Below are 16,796 nucleotides of genomic sequence, written 5' to 3' on the forward strand. Positions count from 1 at the left end.
CCTAGGCAGAAGCAGGACTGTAGACTTCTTTTCAGCCCTGTCTCTTACCTCAGCCTTCAGAGGTCACTTATACATCTGGTTCTGAAGGATTCTTTGTTCTGTAGTTGTAACTGACGTGCTTGTTGATGGCTCTTCAGCTCCCTGTTCTTGCTTGCTTCTAGCATTTAGGAGAATTGAGAAAGCTGTGAGCTTAGTGCTCTGTCCCTCTTCCAAAAATTTTTTTAACATTTTACATCTCCTGTTGTCTCCACCATTTTCAGCTGTTATTGAAGAGCTTGAGATTTTTAACCACTGTAGGTAATTTCTGGTTGGCAATTAAGATGGCCCTTTACAACCTGATAAGGAACAGAAGTATAGCGATAGGAGTAGACTCCTTTGGAGAATCCAGAAAAATCTATTCACATACCTCAAATCAAGAGTAGATTTCAGTCAGGTGTAGATGTACAGTGTTTTTCAAACGTTTGTCAGTGAATCAAGAAATACATGGTTATTCTCATTACAAAAGTATACTTGCAGAATGAAAATGCATATTCAGATATTTCCTCTTCTCTTCTCCATTTAAAAAAAAAAAGAAAGAAGGAAAAAAACTGGAGCCAGACCTACTACCTTGATTTTATGACCCACAAAGGGAATAGCCACCACCAATTTGTAAAACTTTGTAGTGTAGGTTCCAGTAAAGCAGTTGTAATCGAATTGTTGCCTCATTTGTACTTGGCTTGTGAATGCTTGGGAGATTTTCTAACTATGTTTTGTTATTTTTAACTGTTTTATTTTGTACTGAAAACACTTCATTTCAAAAATCGATTGTGATAATTAAATTTTCTCTTATTAAGGCTGTTTATATCACTGGAAAAGAAGTTTTCAGCTTCAAAATGGTTTCTTACATGGATGCAACTGCTGGTTCTGCATACACAGATATGAATGTGTTTGACATTCAGGTTAATTTAGTAGTTGGTTGCATTGAAGTAGTTTTTGTCACAAAATTTCTATATTCTATATTGGTAAGTATTGAATTATTTTTTATTTTACCCTAGTTGGAAATTGCTGTATGTCAAATATGGATGAAGACTAATAAGAATTCCCTGCTTGAAATTTTTTCTGATTTTTTAAATAATTTTCTGGGTATCATTTATGATACATAATGATTGAAATGTATAGTTCCTTCTTTATATAACATCATTTTGACATGGGAATATGCCAATTAATTGAAATACATATTTTATATATTAACATTAAGTATATGTACATTATATATCATACATATTTTATATATTAATTAGAACCTTCATTTTATATGTCATTGGCCTAAGTCTTCATTTTGCCTGACTTGCAACTATAATTTAAAAATACTGAATATACAATTGAAGTTTGTTTTGGTCTCAAGTCATCAGTAAGAAAAGGTTCTTTTAATTTTCTAGAGTCAAGGTCTTGCTCTGTCACCCAGACTGGAGTGCAGTGGCATGATCCTAGCTCATTGTAACCTTGAACTCCTGGATTCAAGTGATCCTCCCGCCCCAACCTCCTGATTAGCTGAGACTACAGGCACATACCACCATGCACATACCACCAAGTTTTTTTTTTTTTTTTCTTCAAGTTTTTATAGAGATGGGGTCTTGCTCTGTTGCCCCATCTGGTCTTGAACTCCTGGCCTCAAGTGATCCTCCTGCTTTGACCTCCCAAAGCACTGAGATTACAGGCAGCATGTCCGGCCCAAGAAAATCACATTTTCGATTGCATTGTCATTCTGTGAATATAGGGACTTTAAGGAGTTAGATTTAACCCCTATATGACTCCACCCTAAGGCATTTCGGTTCTTATTTCTGCTTGTTTTGGTTTTTGTTTTTCCCTTGCTGTCAGCTGATATTTTTTCCTGTGAGTGTCATACCTGTCTCCATGACATCACTATTCATTCTTTTAAAATGCTGTCTCTATGTTTTAGTGTGTGAACTAGGTAATCAAATCTAAGGTTGTAGTGGAATAAATAGGCCAAGTGTGACAATTCTTATAAGCAAGAAAAGTATTTGTGTGTTCATTTGAATGTATTTGGGAATGTGGAGCCCTCTTTTGTTATTTCAGAATTCTGGGTTAATTCCATATAATGTTGCTGTTTTGCGATCTTTTAAATTTAGGTTATCATGCAGTTTTTCTATAGCCATAAAATCATTTTGCATGCAAAAATGTAAAGATAAACAAGTATTCCTTGTTGAATTTCTTCTCTTTAAAAAAAAAAAAAATTAATAAGAGTTGGGGTCTTGCTCTGCACCCCAGGCTGGAATACAGGGGCGTGCTCCTAGCTCACTGCAGCCTCAAACTCATGCAAATCCCACCTCAGCCTCCCAAATAGATTAAATTAGCAGGGACAAGAGGTCCCTGCTAATTTTTTATTTTTAATTTTTTTTAGAGACAGGATCTTGCTATATTGTGCAAACTGGTCTAGAACTGCTGGCCTCATGTTATCCTCCTACCTCAGCCTCTTGAGTAGCTAATTTATTTTTATAACCAAAAAAATCATGTCACTTGAGCTCTCTTGTACTTATACTTGGAAATTACTAAAATGTTAGTTTTTTCTTTGAACGTGAAAATTAAGAGTATAAATCTAGGTAATTATATTTTATGTCATGGAAGTATTTTTTTGGAATTTGGAAATTGGAAAATTATTTTGAAACTTCTTAGACATTTTATTTATTTATTTACCTTACAAACATAAATGAGCTCTCTGTCCACTGAGGTTGTATAGAGAAATAGGGTTGTTCCCTTTAGAGAAAGTGAGATAAGGGAAATAGATATTTGTAAGACATTCCAGCGATCCCATTTAGCTTTGTTCTGAGGACTAGATTTTTATTTTATCTGTGTCTTTGTGTTTCTCAGTTTTTGTGGCAGAAAATTAAGATTTAACATAGATAGTAGGACTTTGAATAAATAGTGTTTGGTTATATCAAGTAAGAGTTTTTTTTTAAATGGAGGTAAACCCAGAAATATCAATATATATTTAATGTCTTACTTATTAATAACCTTAAGAATATAATTGTGTTGTGTTACAGGCTTTTATAGATAATTTTCAGGCAGCTAAACAAGCTTTGGCTGAGGCAACTGTTCAGGCAGCTGGAATGGCTGCTACTGGTGTAAAAGAACTGGCACAAAGGAGTTCCAGAATGGCACTGGATATTAACATCAAAGCCCCAGTTGTGGTCATCCCGCAGTCTCCAGTTTCTGAAAATGTTTTTGTTGCTGATTTTGGGCTAATTACAATGACAAATACCTTTCATATGATAACAGAGAGCCAGAGCTCTCCCCCACCTGTTATTGATTTGATAACAATAAAGCTGAGTGAAATGCGACTATACAGGTAAGTTTTTCACAAGTATATTTGTGTGGAGTGCAGTATTTTTCTAACTTTTTACGTTAAAGACTTTAATGTCTTGAGTAGTCCGTTTACAGTGAGTTTTATTTTATTAATTATACGTAATTTAGTGATTCTCTCTTCCTTAAGTATATTTTGGCAAAATCAATTATAGTCTTTGCATTTTAAAAAACCTAGAAAGTGTTTGAAAATTTCTCCTTAGGTAATTAGGAAAACTACAAAATTTATTATCTGAGGAAGTATATTTGTTCTTCTTTGTAGTTCATTATAAATTACAGGGCTATGGAAGAAATGAGGAATTTCTAACGTAATATGTTTATTCACTTTGCAAATACAGTATCACCTTATCTTCTGTATCAGTTGTGTGCTATGGCTCTGATGCTGTAATTTAAACAAACAAACAGTAGCATGCAACATTATGTATTCATTAACCATGGGGTTGGGAAGTAGGGGGATAAACAAATGTTCAAATAGTTCCAGAGCTTTTGTACTGTGTCCTCTGTGTTTCTGTGCTGTTTCTAATCCCCATTCTGAATTGATGTACTATTTTCCAACTTGGATCCTTCTCTGTTTATGCTTCTCAACTGCCCTCTTCCTTCTTTCTGTCATTTTTCTTTGATATCATTCTCTTGCTTGTCTCTTCACCTTGTTTTTGTTTCATTTTTTACTTAACTCCCATTCTCTACTTCTCTTTAGCTTCCGATGAGTCTGTCTTTCCCTCCTGCACTTTCTTTGACCAATTGAATAGTTTTAAAGCAGCTTTATTGAGACATAATTGACACAGAACAAGTTGCATATCTTTAATGTTATACCATTTGATAAGTTTTGATATGTGTACATTTCTGACAGTTTTTGTACAGTTGTATTATTTCTTCCTTAAGTATTAGGTAGAGTTTACCAGTGAAGCTATCTGATCCTAGAGTTTGCTTGTGGGAGGTTTTTAAATCATAGTTGTTATTTCTTTAATACATTTGGGGCTGGCTATTCAAGTTATTTTTTCTCAAGCGATCCTTCCTAATTTTTTAAAAGAATTTTTGCATTTCATCTAAGTTGTAAAATTTGATGGCATAAAGTTTTTCATAATGCTCCCTTATTTATTGATATCTGTAATGGTGTCTCCTCCCTCATTCCTGATATTTATAATTTCTGCCTTTGTACTGATCAATCTGATTAGAGATTTATACGTTTTATTGATCTTAAGAAGCAGGTTTTGGTTTTATTGTTTTTTCTTTTGTTTTTGTGTTTTCTCGTTCATTGATTTCTAATTCAATATTTATTATTTCTTTCTGCTTACTTTAGGTTCAATTTTGCTCTTTTTATAAGTTTTTTTAGGTGGTAGCTAAGATTATTGATTTGAAACATTTCTAATATATGATATAGTGCTGTAAATTGGAGTACTTATATTGTGCTATAAATTTTAAGTTACTCTACAATCCTGTGTAGCTCTCTTCTGTCTGGTATTTTATTACATAACTCTAGCTACCTTGGTTTCTCTTGGATTCTCATCTCTTACCTTCTCTACTCTGGGGCTTTCCTGGCCTTCTCCTGGGTTCCCCCTTCCTGTACCATGGACTGTTAATTATTGCAAAACGGTAGTAAACTGAGACAGTCGTAGGGCTCGCCTCATTTTTTTTTTCCAAACTCTTTGGAATCACTGTCCATTTTTGATTCTTATATCTTGAAAACTATTTTAAATAAATTTTGTCTTTTTTTTTTGGAGAGCAGGATTATTTGAAGCAGGAGTGTAAACCCATTCATGTTACATCATCTTAAATGGAAGGAGAAATTTCTGTCACTTGAGCATTTATTAAGCACCAAATATATCCCAGGCATTGTGCTAAGAATAAGAAATATAACAGTGAGCAATATTTATAAGGGATTAATAAATTATCCCTACCTCATTGGGTTGTTGTGGTAGGTACTATTTAATAAATATAGGGGGCTGGTGCATAAAAATGGGATCATATTTTGAAAAGGTTCTAGAAATTAGGTCCAAAGGAGACAAAGCTAGAGGTTGGAAGGATAGTTTGGTAACTATTGCAGTAACTCACATAATAATTATAGGTGACTTAGTCTAAGGTAGGGGAGTGAAGTAGTGGAGAGCTAACCAGAATTTATAGTAACTGATGATTGAATGGGTGTGGGAGTTAAAGGAGAGGAGAAATTAAAATTCACTTTAGGTTGCAGGCTTGGAAATCAGTGTTTGATGATGGTGCACTTCACTGAGATAAGAGAATAATGCAGAAAACCCCAGTAGAATACAGAGAGTAATTGTTTCTCTAATGGGCAAAGCAGCCTGAAAGTGATTGCATGACTTCTACATGGAGAGATCTTGAAAGAAATCCAGAAGGCAGTGGAATATTTGTGCCTAGGTGATACACATAGGTGATGTTGTTTAGACTTCTAGGTTTAGGAGTCCTTAGTAATAATTTGTGCTAGTCACTGAAGCCATTGGAATGAACACGGTCACAAAGAAAACTTGTAGAGTGGGACATATAAGGAAGAATGCTGAGGAATACCAGTATTTAAAGAATTGGCAGAAAAAGGAACCCTCAAAAGAGACTAAGAAGGAGCAGACAGAGAGATGAGAAACCAGGAAAATGTATTGAGGGTCCTGCTGATATTGTTAACCATGAATTAATACTTCATCTTTTTTTTTTTTTTCCACGTGGTACTTGGTATTTTGTATTTGGAATCCAACAGTCAGTTGGATTGAGACAAAACTGAATTTTTGCCAAGCAGGTGTGACCAAAGGTAGTGGAGCAGGATTTTAATGATTGAGAATCATGTTGATGGATAGTGGAGAGTTGATATGATTTGGCCGTGTCCACACCCAAATTTCATCTTGAATTGTAGCTCCCATAATTCCCTCATGTTGTGGGAGGGACCCAGTGGGAGATAATTGAATCATGGGGGTGGTTCCCCCATACTGTTCTTGTGGTAGTTAATAAGTCTCACGAGATCTGCTGGGTTTATAAGGGGAAACTGTTTTTGCTTGGCTCTCATCCTCTTTTTGCCGGCCACCATGTAAGACGTGCCTCCGTGTCTCCTTTACTTTCTGCCATGCTTGTGAGGAAGGGATCCAGTTTCAGTTTTCTGCAAATGGCTAGCCAGTTTTCCCAACACCATTTATTAAATAGGAAATCCTTTCCCCATTGCTTATTTTTGTCAGTTTTGTCAAAGATCAGATGGTTGTAGATGTGTGGTGTTATTTCTGAGGCTTCTCTTCTTTTCCATTGGTCTATATATCTGTTTTGGTACCCGCACCTTGCTGTTTTGGTTACTATATAGCCTTGTAGTATTGAAGTCAGGTGGTGTGATGCCTCCAGCTTTGTTCTTTTTGCTTAGGATTATCTTGGCTATATGGGCTCTTTTTTGGTTCCATATAAAATTTGAAGTAGTTTTTTCTAATTCTGTGAAGAAAGTCAGTGGTAGCTTGATGTGAATAGCACTGAATCTATAAATTACTTTGGGCAGTATGGCCGTTTACCTCAATGAGATACCATCTCACACCAGTTAGAACAGCGATCATTAAAAAGTCAGGAAACAACAGATGCTGGAGAGAATGTGGAGAAACAGGAATGCTTTTACACTGTTGATGGGAGTGTAAATTAGTTCAACCATTGTGGAAAACAGTGTGACAATTCCTCAAGGATCTAGAACCAGAAATACCATTTGACCCAGCAATACCATTACTGGATATATACCCAAAGGATTATAAATCATTCTTCTGTAAAGACACTTGCACACATATGTTTATTGCTACACTGTTCACAATAGCAAAGACTTGGAACCAACCCAAATACCCATCAGTGATAGACTGGATAAAGAAAATGTTGCACATATACACCATGGAATACTATGCAGCCATGAAAAAGAATGAGTTTGTGTCCTTTGCAGGGACGTGGATGAAGCTGGAAACCATCATTCTCAGCAAACTAACACAGGAACAGGAAACCAAACACCACATGTTCTCACTCATAAGTGAGAACATATGGGCACAGGTTGGGGAGCATCACACACTGGGGCCTGTCGGGGTGGGGGGCAAGGGGAAGGATAGCATTAGGACAAATAACTAATGCATGTGGGGCTTAAAATCTAGATGACGGGTTGATGGGTGCAGCAAACCACCATGGCACACATATACTTATGTAACAAACCTACACATTCTGCACATGTATCCCAGAACTTAAAGTATTAAAAAAAAAAAATTAGAATTGTGTTTTGTGTTATAAATATCTTTTTTTCTTAAAAATATGCTATAAATTTTCCATGTCATTATTTTGAGTGCATAAATTTTTCCAAATATTTTATTCCTCAGTTTTTAGAAAATCTGAATCTGCCTTTTGTTATAAATTTGATTATAATATGTATACATTTTTGCTGTTATAAGTAACACTATATTGATGATTAACATCTTTATTACATCAGTACTTATGTAATTGTCTACTCATTTCTTTGGGATAATTCATTTCCTTAGGATGAGTTCCTAGAAATAGAATTACTCAGTTATAAAGTATAACCAATTTTTCCTGAAATAATTTTAAAACAATTGGTAATTGGAAATGCAGTTACTGGGCATGTTGGCTCAAACCTGTAAACCCAGCACTTTGGGAGGCTGAGGATGGCAGATTGCTTGAGCTCAGGAGTTTGAGACCAGCCTGAGCAACACGGTGAAACCCCATTTCTACAGAAAATATGAAAATTATCTGGGTGTGGTGACATGTGCCTGTACTCCCAGATACTTACGGGACTGAGGCAGGAGGATTGCTTGAGCCTAGAAGGTTGAGGCTGTGATGATGTGTGTTAATGCCTCTGCACTCCAGCCTGGATGATGAAGTGAGACTGCCTCAGAAAAACAAACAAAACCCCAGAAAATGCAGTTTAGTTACAACATATTTGAAAGCACATTTTTAAAAAATGGGAATTCATGTTTGTGACTAGGTTCTTTATACATTAGTCCAATTTGACTGCAATTTAGCAAATATTTATTCATTTAATGGCACATGCCGATCATCTAAGTACTGACAAAAAGCAGAGAATAAGATAAACATAGTTTCTGCCCTCATGAAGCTTTCATTCTAACTGAAAATACAGAGGACATCATAAACTATTGAAATGCAGTATGTTAAATGCAGTGATGGAAAAAGTGTAAGGTTACATGTGGGAGCACATAGGAAAGGTTTATTTAATCCATGTATTGGGTAGTACTGATAAGAAAAGTTTTTCCTAAGAAAGTAATCTTTTCACATAGCAGTTTTCTTTCTCACAGTTTGTCCAAAGGACAAAAATTTACTCAAAGATATATATACTTTTATATATATATATATATGTATATATACACACACATACGTATATATATATAGAGAGAGAGAGAGAGAGAGAATAATCCAAGTATTTATTATGGTGAAGAATTGGAAACTATGAAATTTTAATAATAGAAGGGTAATTAAAATACTTATTAGTATAGCCATTTATTCTAATAAGGCCATTAAAATTATATATGCATCCTAGCCTATGATAGGATGCATATATAATTGCATATGCATATCAGAGGATAACTGAAAAAAAGAAAAGAAAACCTATGTGTGCAGCATTCCCTGTGGGTCTTTTAGATTTCTTTTTTTTTTTTTGAGACGGAGTCTTGCTGTGTCTCCTGGGCTGGAGTGCAGTGGCCAGATCTCAGCTCACTGCAAGCTCCGCCTCCCGGGTTTTACGCCATTCTCCTGCCTCAGCCTCCGGAGTAGCTGGGACTACAGGCGCCCGCCACCTCGCCCGGCTAGTTTTTTGTATTTTTAGTAGAGATGGGGTTTCACTGTGTTAGCCAGGATGGTCTCGATCTCCTGACCTCATGATCCACCCGTCTCGGCCTCCCAAAGTGCTGGGATTACAGGCTTGAGCCACCGCACCGGGCCGTAGATTTCTTAACCTGTTACTGTTAAGTGGAGACTGCAGGCATGCAGGCATATGTAAGTTTGTTGTCACTCTGTCATTCATTAATTAAATGGCTTGGTACCAGGCTTTTTGGGAGATCCCTGATGAACTCTCATATTGCTCTCCTGTTGATTAAATGGTTGCCAAAATTCTACAGTCATGGTGTTATACTTTAGTCTAAGGATTTGCTACTAATTAAAATATAAGTACATTATTGAGGAGTAACACTTTGAGATTGTTACTTTGAGGTACAATGGGAGGCTTCTATGGTCACATTGTTACTTGAAGGGTTTCAACTGACCTACTACGTTTTTCTTCATTCCTGAGTATCAGTCTTACCTTTATAAGTGCTTGGAAAGGTAAATGTAGTTCAACTTAATATGAAATTGTATGTATTCAGCTATTTTAACTCATAGAAATAGAAATTTCATATGGTACTACTTATTTTTTATAAAGTAAGGAAATATGTGATATTGTTACTTATCTAAATCAGTGAATTAAAATGTTTTTATAATGATGTCTTATATAATGTTTGTTTACAAATTACATGGAGTTTTTTGTTTTGTTTTGTTTTTTGTTTTGGTTTTTTGTTTTGGTTTTTTGTTTTGTTTTTTTGAGACAGAGTTTCACTCTTGTTGCCCAGGCTGGAGAGCAATGGTACAATCTCGTTTCAATGCAGCCTCCGCTTCCTCGCCTCCTGGGTTCAAGCGATTCTCCTGCCTCAACCTCCCAAGTAGCTGGGATTACAGATGCACGCCACCACACCTGGCTAATTTTTGTATTTTTAGTAGAGACGGGATTTCACCATGTTGACCAGGCTGGTCTCGAACTCCTGATCTTAGGTGTTCCACCTGCTTCGGCCTCCCAAAGTGCTGGGATTATAAGCATGAGCTACCGCACCTGGCCTATATAGAGATAATTCTTATTTTAATGGTTTGCTGTACAACTTTTATACTTTCGCAGTTTTTACCATATTACAAAATTATCTTTAAAAATACATATTCCCCCCCCCCCCCGCCTTTTGTTTTTTGGAGACAGAGTCTCGCTCTGTTGACCAGGCTGGAGTGCAGTGGTACAATCTCGGCTCACTGCAACCTCCACCTCCCAGGTTCAAGGAATTCTCCCACCTCAGCCTCCTGAGAAGCTGTGACTGCAGGCACGTGCCACCACGCCCAGCTAATTTTTGTATTGTTAGTAGAGATGGAGGTTTCACCATGTTGGCCAGGCTGGTCTCAAACTCCTGACCTCAGGTGATCTGCCTGCCTCAGCCTCCCAGAGTTCTGGGATTACAGGTGTAAGCTACTGTGCCTGGCTCTATTTCTGTATAATATGGAACACTCAGCTTAGTGTAAGTCACCTAGGTTTTTAGTGGGATAGAACATCACTCAACTTATTTTGACAGATTAAAAAAAAAGCCTAATAGATTTTTTTCCCTTTATACCCAACAAATTATTGATTTCTGCTATTTGCATATAAACGGATACATTTAAGTTAATCTTTTTTTAACTACCCAAATGTATATGAATCAATTTAAAAGAACGTTATCTTTACTTATAGATCTCAGTTTATTAATGATGCATACCAGGAAGTACTGGATCTACTACTGCCATTAAATCTGGAGGTGGTGGTTGAACGAAATTTATGCTGGGAGTGGTACCAGGAAGTTCCTTGTTTTAATGTAAATGCTCAACTGAAACCAATGGAGGTAACTTTTTTTTGGGATACTTAATCAATTTTTGTTTTGCTTGTTGAAAAACATTGCTTGGGGATGTAAGGCATCATATGAGTGGAATTTGTATATATATAATCACATTGATCAGAATTGAAGTAGTGATTATGTTAAACTATAATTCATTTAAAAATGGTCTCCATTTATTCCTTTAACAAATATTACTGGAGATAAAATGGCAAGGAAGCAATGACATTATCTCTGACTTCATGGAACTTGCCAGTTTAATGCAGGAGTTGGTGGTGATGGTGATCTGGAAGGTATAGTAGTAGTTAGATAGTAAAAAAGTAATCAGACACATAATTAAAATAGTTATAAATTGTGGTAAATTTAATGAAGGACACAAATAATAGGCATGGTGCTGCAGTCAATTAGATATATTAATAGAGAATTTATTGGAAAGATCTAGGTTAGAAATACTAATTTTGGAGTCATCAGCATATAGATGGCATTTAAAGCCATGGAAATATATGAAATAATCTATACAAAGGAAGAGAAAGTATTAGAAGACTTCATAAATTGAAAATGAAAATGGCAGATGTGTCACCACCTTAGTTTTACCTTCTTATTGGTTGACATTGCTTCAGAGATCTCTCATGGAACTGTCCACAGGTTCATAGTTTTTTCCCTTGACTGGATGAAGGTCAAAAGTGTGTCACATGCTTTGCTGAAGTGATAGCAACATATACTCTGGGAGATTTCTTTAAGAAACCTACTTAACAAGTCCTTCTCCCCACCTCCCAGTTTCCCTATTTCTTTCTGTAAAAATTTTATTTATTAAGAGAAAACCATGATTTTAGAGATTTCAGACTTTTAAGTCAAATGTATATTCAGAGCATAAAACATGATGGCATTATGAAAATCTTAGTGTGTAAGATAATAATGGCTGCTTTAACTTATAGGGTAGGAGATGGAAGTTATCTTCTTAAGTATTTGAAATCTATTTATATTGGTGAGATAACAGATAGAAATTTGTAAAACATAAATAGTATGTTCCACCCAGCATGCTGGGGCAATTGCCACCCCACTGGGCCCAGTTATTAGGCATATTTGTGTGGGGCAGCAAAGACACTGCTTTCTCGTGCTCTTCCCAGGTGGAAGCCATACAGAACGTCCAGGTGATGCTGCAGACAATCTGCAAGTGCCCAGCTGCCTTTTGAGGCCAACCCTCTAGGATAGAGTTGGTGCTTCCCTTACTCTAATTCACCTGAGCAGTTGGTTAGCTGCTGTTGCAGCTCACCCCAGAGCCCAGATATTTGTTCCCTCCTGGGCTTCATCTTCTGTGTCAGGGAGAGGCTAGAATCGGTTGTGAAATCAATTAGTCTAACGCATCCAGGCCAAGTGGAGCAGCTTGTGATTTCTGACTTGTCACATTTTCGGTGGTTGCATACACAGCCTGTTCTGACATGTAGATACTGCAGATCAGCAGCCCCGGGATCCTTACAGTTCTTTGAACTTCCTCCACTGAGCTCCTGGCAAAAGTGAAGGAAGAGTGCCGATTAATAATCAGTATTTGAGGTGCATGCGATAGACAGATACTAACTGGAAGACATGGTTTAGAAGTTGTAATATTTAATTTCTGCTTATTATATGAACTGTTTTTGCAGTGCCTGCTACATAGTTACAAAATAAGTGTCATGAATAAAAGAATGAAGGAATGAAAGCTTAAAAAAACCCAAAACAGTGGTAGTATGTATAAGGTACACATGGGCTTAATTTTAAAACACTAAATTAGTGTATCATCTTTGAAATGCAGTCAAAGAAAGCTTGGTACAAGTAAAACTTGTTAAATATTGTGTGATTCAAATTATCTCCTTGGGGTCATAACAGCTAAAAATATAACTAATCCTTTTTGTTGTTTTGACAAACTTACAAGTGAGCCAAACTTAAAGATCTTTTTTACATGATTGCTGTTGTGTTAGAGTTCTCCAGAGAGAGACAGAGAGTATGTGTGTATGTAAAGAGAGAGGGAAAAGGGAGAGACTTATTTTAAGGAGTTGGTGTACATGATTGAGTATGCCACCTAGTTCAAAATCTGCGGGGTAGGCCAGCAGGAAGGATACCCAGGGAAGAGGTAGTGTTGGAGCTCAAGTCTGAAGGCAGTCTGCTGGCCGAATTCTTGCTTGGAGGAGGTCAGTCTCTTTCTATTAAAGGCTTCTAACTTCAATACAAAGTGAGTGGATGAAGTCCACCTGCATTATGGAGTGTAATCTGATTTACCTAGAGTCTAGTGATTTAAATATTGATTTCATCTAAAAAATATTTTCACAGAAACATTTAATGTTTGACCACATACCTAGGTACTGTGACTGAGCCAAAGTGACGTACAAAATTAACCATCACAGCTATTAAGGCAGGTCTTATGCTGTTGATTTGGGACTAAATTTGTAACAGCTAAGATCTGAAATTGGATCTTTATTTATTTATTTATTTTTTGAGACAGAGTCTCTGTTGCCCAGGCTAGAGGGCAGTGGCGTGATCTGGGCTCACTGCAAGGCAGTGGTGCGATCTAGGTTCATTGCAACCTCTGCCTGCAAGGTTCAAACAATTCTGCATCAGCCACCTGAGTAGCTGGGATTACAGGTGTGCACTATACCCGGCTAATTTTTGTATTTTCGGTAGAGTCAGAGTTTCACCATGTTGGCCCAGCTGTTCTCTAACTCCTGGCCTCAAGTGATCTGCCCGCCTGGGCCTTCCAGAGTGCTGGGCTTACAGGCGTGACCCACCGCATCTGGCCTGAAATTATTAGCTTTTTGAGTTAGTTCCTAGTTTATATGTGGACCTAAGCATATTAACCATTTAGGTTCAGTGTCTTATAAATATGAATATCAGGATTGCATCGTTGGTGCACGGTTGTAATCCCAGCCTCTTGGGAGGCTGAGGTCGGAGGTTGAGCCCAAGAGTTTGAGGCTGCAGTGAGCTAGGATTGCATGACTGCATGCCAGCCTGGGTAACAGAATGAGACCCAGTCACTAACTACCTAACTAAAAATAAATAAATTTCAGGATTATATTCCATATACCTAGGACTTTTTCGAGATTCAAATAAAATAATTCATGTAAAACACATTGTGAACTCTAAAATTTTTGATTAACCAAATGTATCATTTTTGATTATTCTACATTTGTAAAATGAGGTGCTTACTAACCAAAAAAATCCAAAGTAGATAGATAACTACTTAAAGTTCATTTTAAAGGTTTAAAATTACTAGATTATTTGGTACATTAATAACGAATAGTTCTTTATTCATAACTTCATTGGTGTTAGCACCTAATTTAGTTCTATATTTCACAAGCTACTAAAGAGCACATGGTCATTTAGAAAACTGAATATTTTAGTTTGTAAAAATGTTTAATTGATGTGGTAGAGGATTGAAACAGTCTTTCATTTTTCTCGTCTGAGAATTTTAACTGTAGTTAAATTCTTCAGTGAAGTAGCAGTGCTAAAAAGAGCAAATCTTTTTTGTTTAACAGTTCATTCTTAGTCAAGAAGATATAACAACTATTTTTAAAACATTGCATGGCAATATATGGTATGAAAAAGATGGTAGTGCCTTACCTGCTGTAACAAAAGACCAATACATTGCCACTAGTGGAGTTACTACTAATGCTTCACACCATTCAGGAGGTATGTTTTTAAAACTTCAAATTTCTTCCTGCTTTCCTCTCTTTCTCTCTTTTTCTTCTATCTTCTTCCCTCTCCTTCCCTCTATCTTTTCCCTCCTTCCTCCCCTCTTTCTTCCTCCTTTCCTTCTTTCTTTCCTTCTTTTTCTTTAGTTTGGGCAAAATAAGATTTGTAAGTCTCTTTCTAATCAGCTAATTCCATTCAGACATCTCTAAATTGTCCATTGGTCACTGTGTTGATTTTTTTTTCTTTGAAAGTTCTTAGTCCTATTGTAACAAAATTCCTCAATATATATTCATGTTTTCCTGACTTCCTTGTAGCTCCTCATTTTCCATTTTTCTCCCCTTCCCCCATCTTCTCCCTATCCCTAATGTGTTATATCCCAAACAAATCTTTTATATTGATATTCGGAATATCAGAGTATTCGAGGTGCAAAGAGAGGCTCATCATTAGTAGATGGTGGAGTTTAACAAATATTTGGGAGATGGATGGAATGGAGTAGAAGGAAGCAGAACTCAGAAAGAGGCTTCATCTAATGTTGGATCTAGTGTGCTCCATGGAATGTGGCTGGTTTCTGAGTTCAGCACCAGCACATACAGAGGGTTAGTTAGTCCTGGGATGACTTTGCTGCATAAGCATAAAGTTTTCATTCTGGCATTATAGGGATCCTCAGACTTACCTACCTCAAAATGAAACCTGCTAGTTCACAAGACTCACCTTTGCAAAGCCCTAAGGTATTACACAGCATTTTTACTCAGAGAATCCTAACAGAAAAACAGCTTTACATTTACAGCATTGTAGGAAACCCCACCCTTACTAGCTGGAATAATGAAACCAGTCCTTTATTGTTAAATATGAATGGTCAGATATGAAGAAACTTGTAAAAAACCCAAGCATGAATGAAACTAAGATAAACAGAATAGTGTTTTCTGAAGGAAACAGACAGCTGAAGTGACAGAAAAGGAAGCAGACAAACAAAAAACAAACTCTGACATTCTAAGAGGATTTTGAGAAGATAGTATAAGAAATGGATCCCACTAGCACCACCAGCTCATCCAAGCATAGGAGAGTTACTGGAAATCTAAATATTATTGCTGAAAATTTGAAACAAAAACACTAAACATGGAATTAGAAGTATTGAGTTGGAATATTTGGTCGAGGCAATCTCCCATGACAGAGAAGAAAAAAGCACAGAGTGGAAAATGTGATCAAACTTAAGAGTGATGTTTTAGTTCAGAAAGTCCAATCCTAGAATCTGTGTTAGAAAAGAAATAATTGAGGAAATGGAAGGTAATTCTTTAAAGAAGATAGTACTCTCCTTTTATCTGCAGGGAATGTGTTCCAAGACCCCAGTTGATGCCTGAAACTTTGGGTATTACCTATGTTTGGATAGTACCCAAACTATATTTTTTCCTATACATACATATGTGTGATAAAGTTTAATTTATAAATTAGGCACACTAAGAGTTGAACAACAACTAATAGAACAATTTTAACAATATACTGTAATAAAAGTTATGTGAATGTGGTCTGTCTCTCAAAGTATCTTAATGTTTTCAGACGCCAGTTGACCTGACTGCAGGTAATTGAAAGTGCAGGTAAGGGAGAACTGCTGTAAACTGTCCAGACCTAAGTAAATATTGAAGGAAGCTCTTGGCTATAGTGAATCTACTGAGTTTCCAGCAGATTGGATAAACTAAGATTCCACATGCAAACACATTTTCATGAGATGTCAGAATGGTAAAGCTAAGATTTTTTGAAGTTTCAGAAAAAAACAGGCTGCCTGTCAGGGACTTAGAAAAAAATGATTGCATGATTGATTTTTGTTGTTTTTATTTATCAATAAAACATGATGGAATAGAATCCCTGGATGGTAGAAGACAATGGAGGAATATATTCAAAATTCTAAGGAAAGTGGTTTTTGAAGCTCAGATTCTATACACAGCCAAGCCAATACCCAAAATGTGAAAAGAAAATAATTCTCAGATTTCCTGAGACTCTGTTTTCTTAGAGTTCTTCATACCCATTCGTAAAAGAAATTAGTCTGAAAATGTATTTCAGCAAGTCAGGGAATCTAGGAAAAAGGAAAATATGAGGTTAAAAAAACCTAGGCCTACCCAGGAGTGCATTGAAAAGGAATCTCCAAAT

General features: G+C 36.4%; 1 protein-coding gene across 1 annotated transcript in view; it reads left to right on the forward strand.

Annotated features, from left to right (window-relative positions):
- VPS13A (vacuolar protein sorting 13 homolog A) overlaps positions 1–16,796 on the forward strand; it is a 235,165-nt gene that overhangs the window by 109,317 nt on the left and 109,052 nt on the right. The window contains exons 29-32 of the mRNA XM_026453057.1: positions 834–1,001; positions 3,042–3,346; positions 10,853–11,000; positions 14,498–14,651. Of these exons, the coding sequence (XP_026308842.1) occupies positions 834–1,001; positions 3,042–3,346; positions 10,853–11,000; positions 14,498–14,651 (775 nt within the window). The remainder of the gene's footprint in view (positions 1–833; positions 1,002–3,041; positions 3,347–10,852; positions 11,001–14,497; positions 14,652–16,796) is intronic.

This window comes from Piliocolobus tephrosceles, chromosome 14 (assembly GCF_002776525.5).
Source record: "Piliocolobus tephrosceles isolate RC106 chromosome 14, ASM277652v3, whole genome shotgun sequence".
In the NCBI taxonomy this organism is placed as follows: Eukaryota; Metazoa; Chordata; class Mammalia; order Primates; family Cercopithecidae; genus Piliocolobus; species Piliocolobus tephrosceles.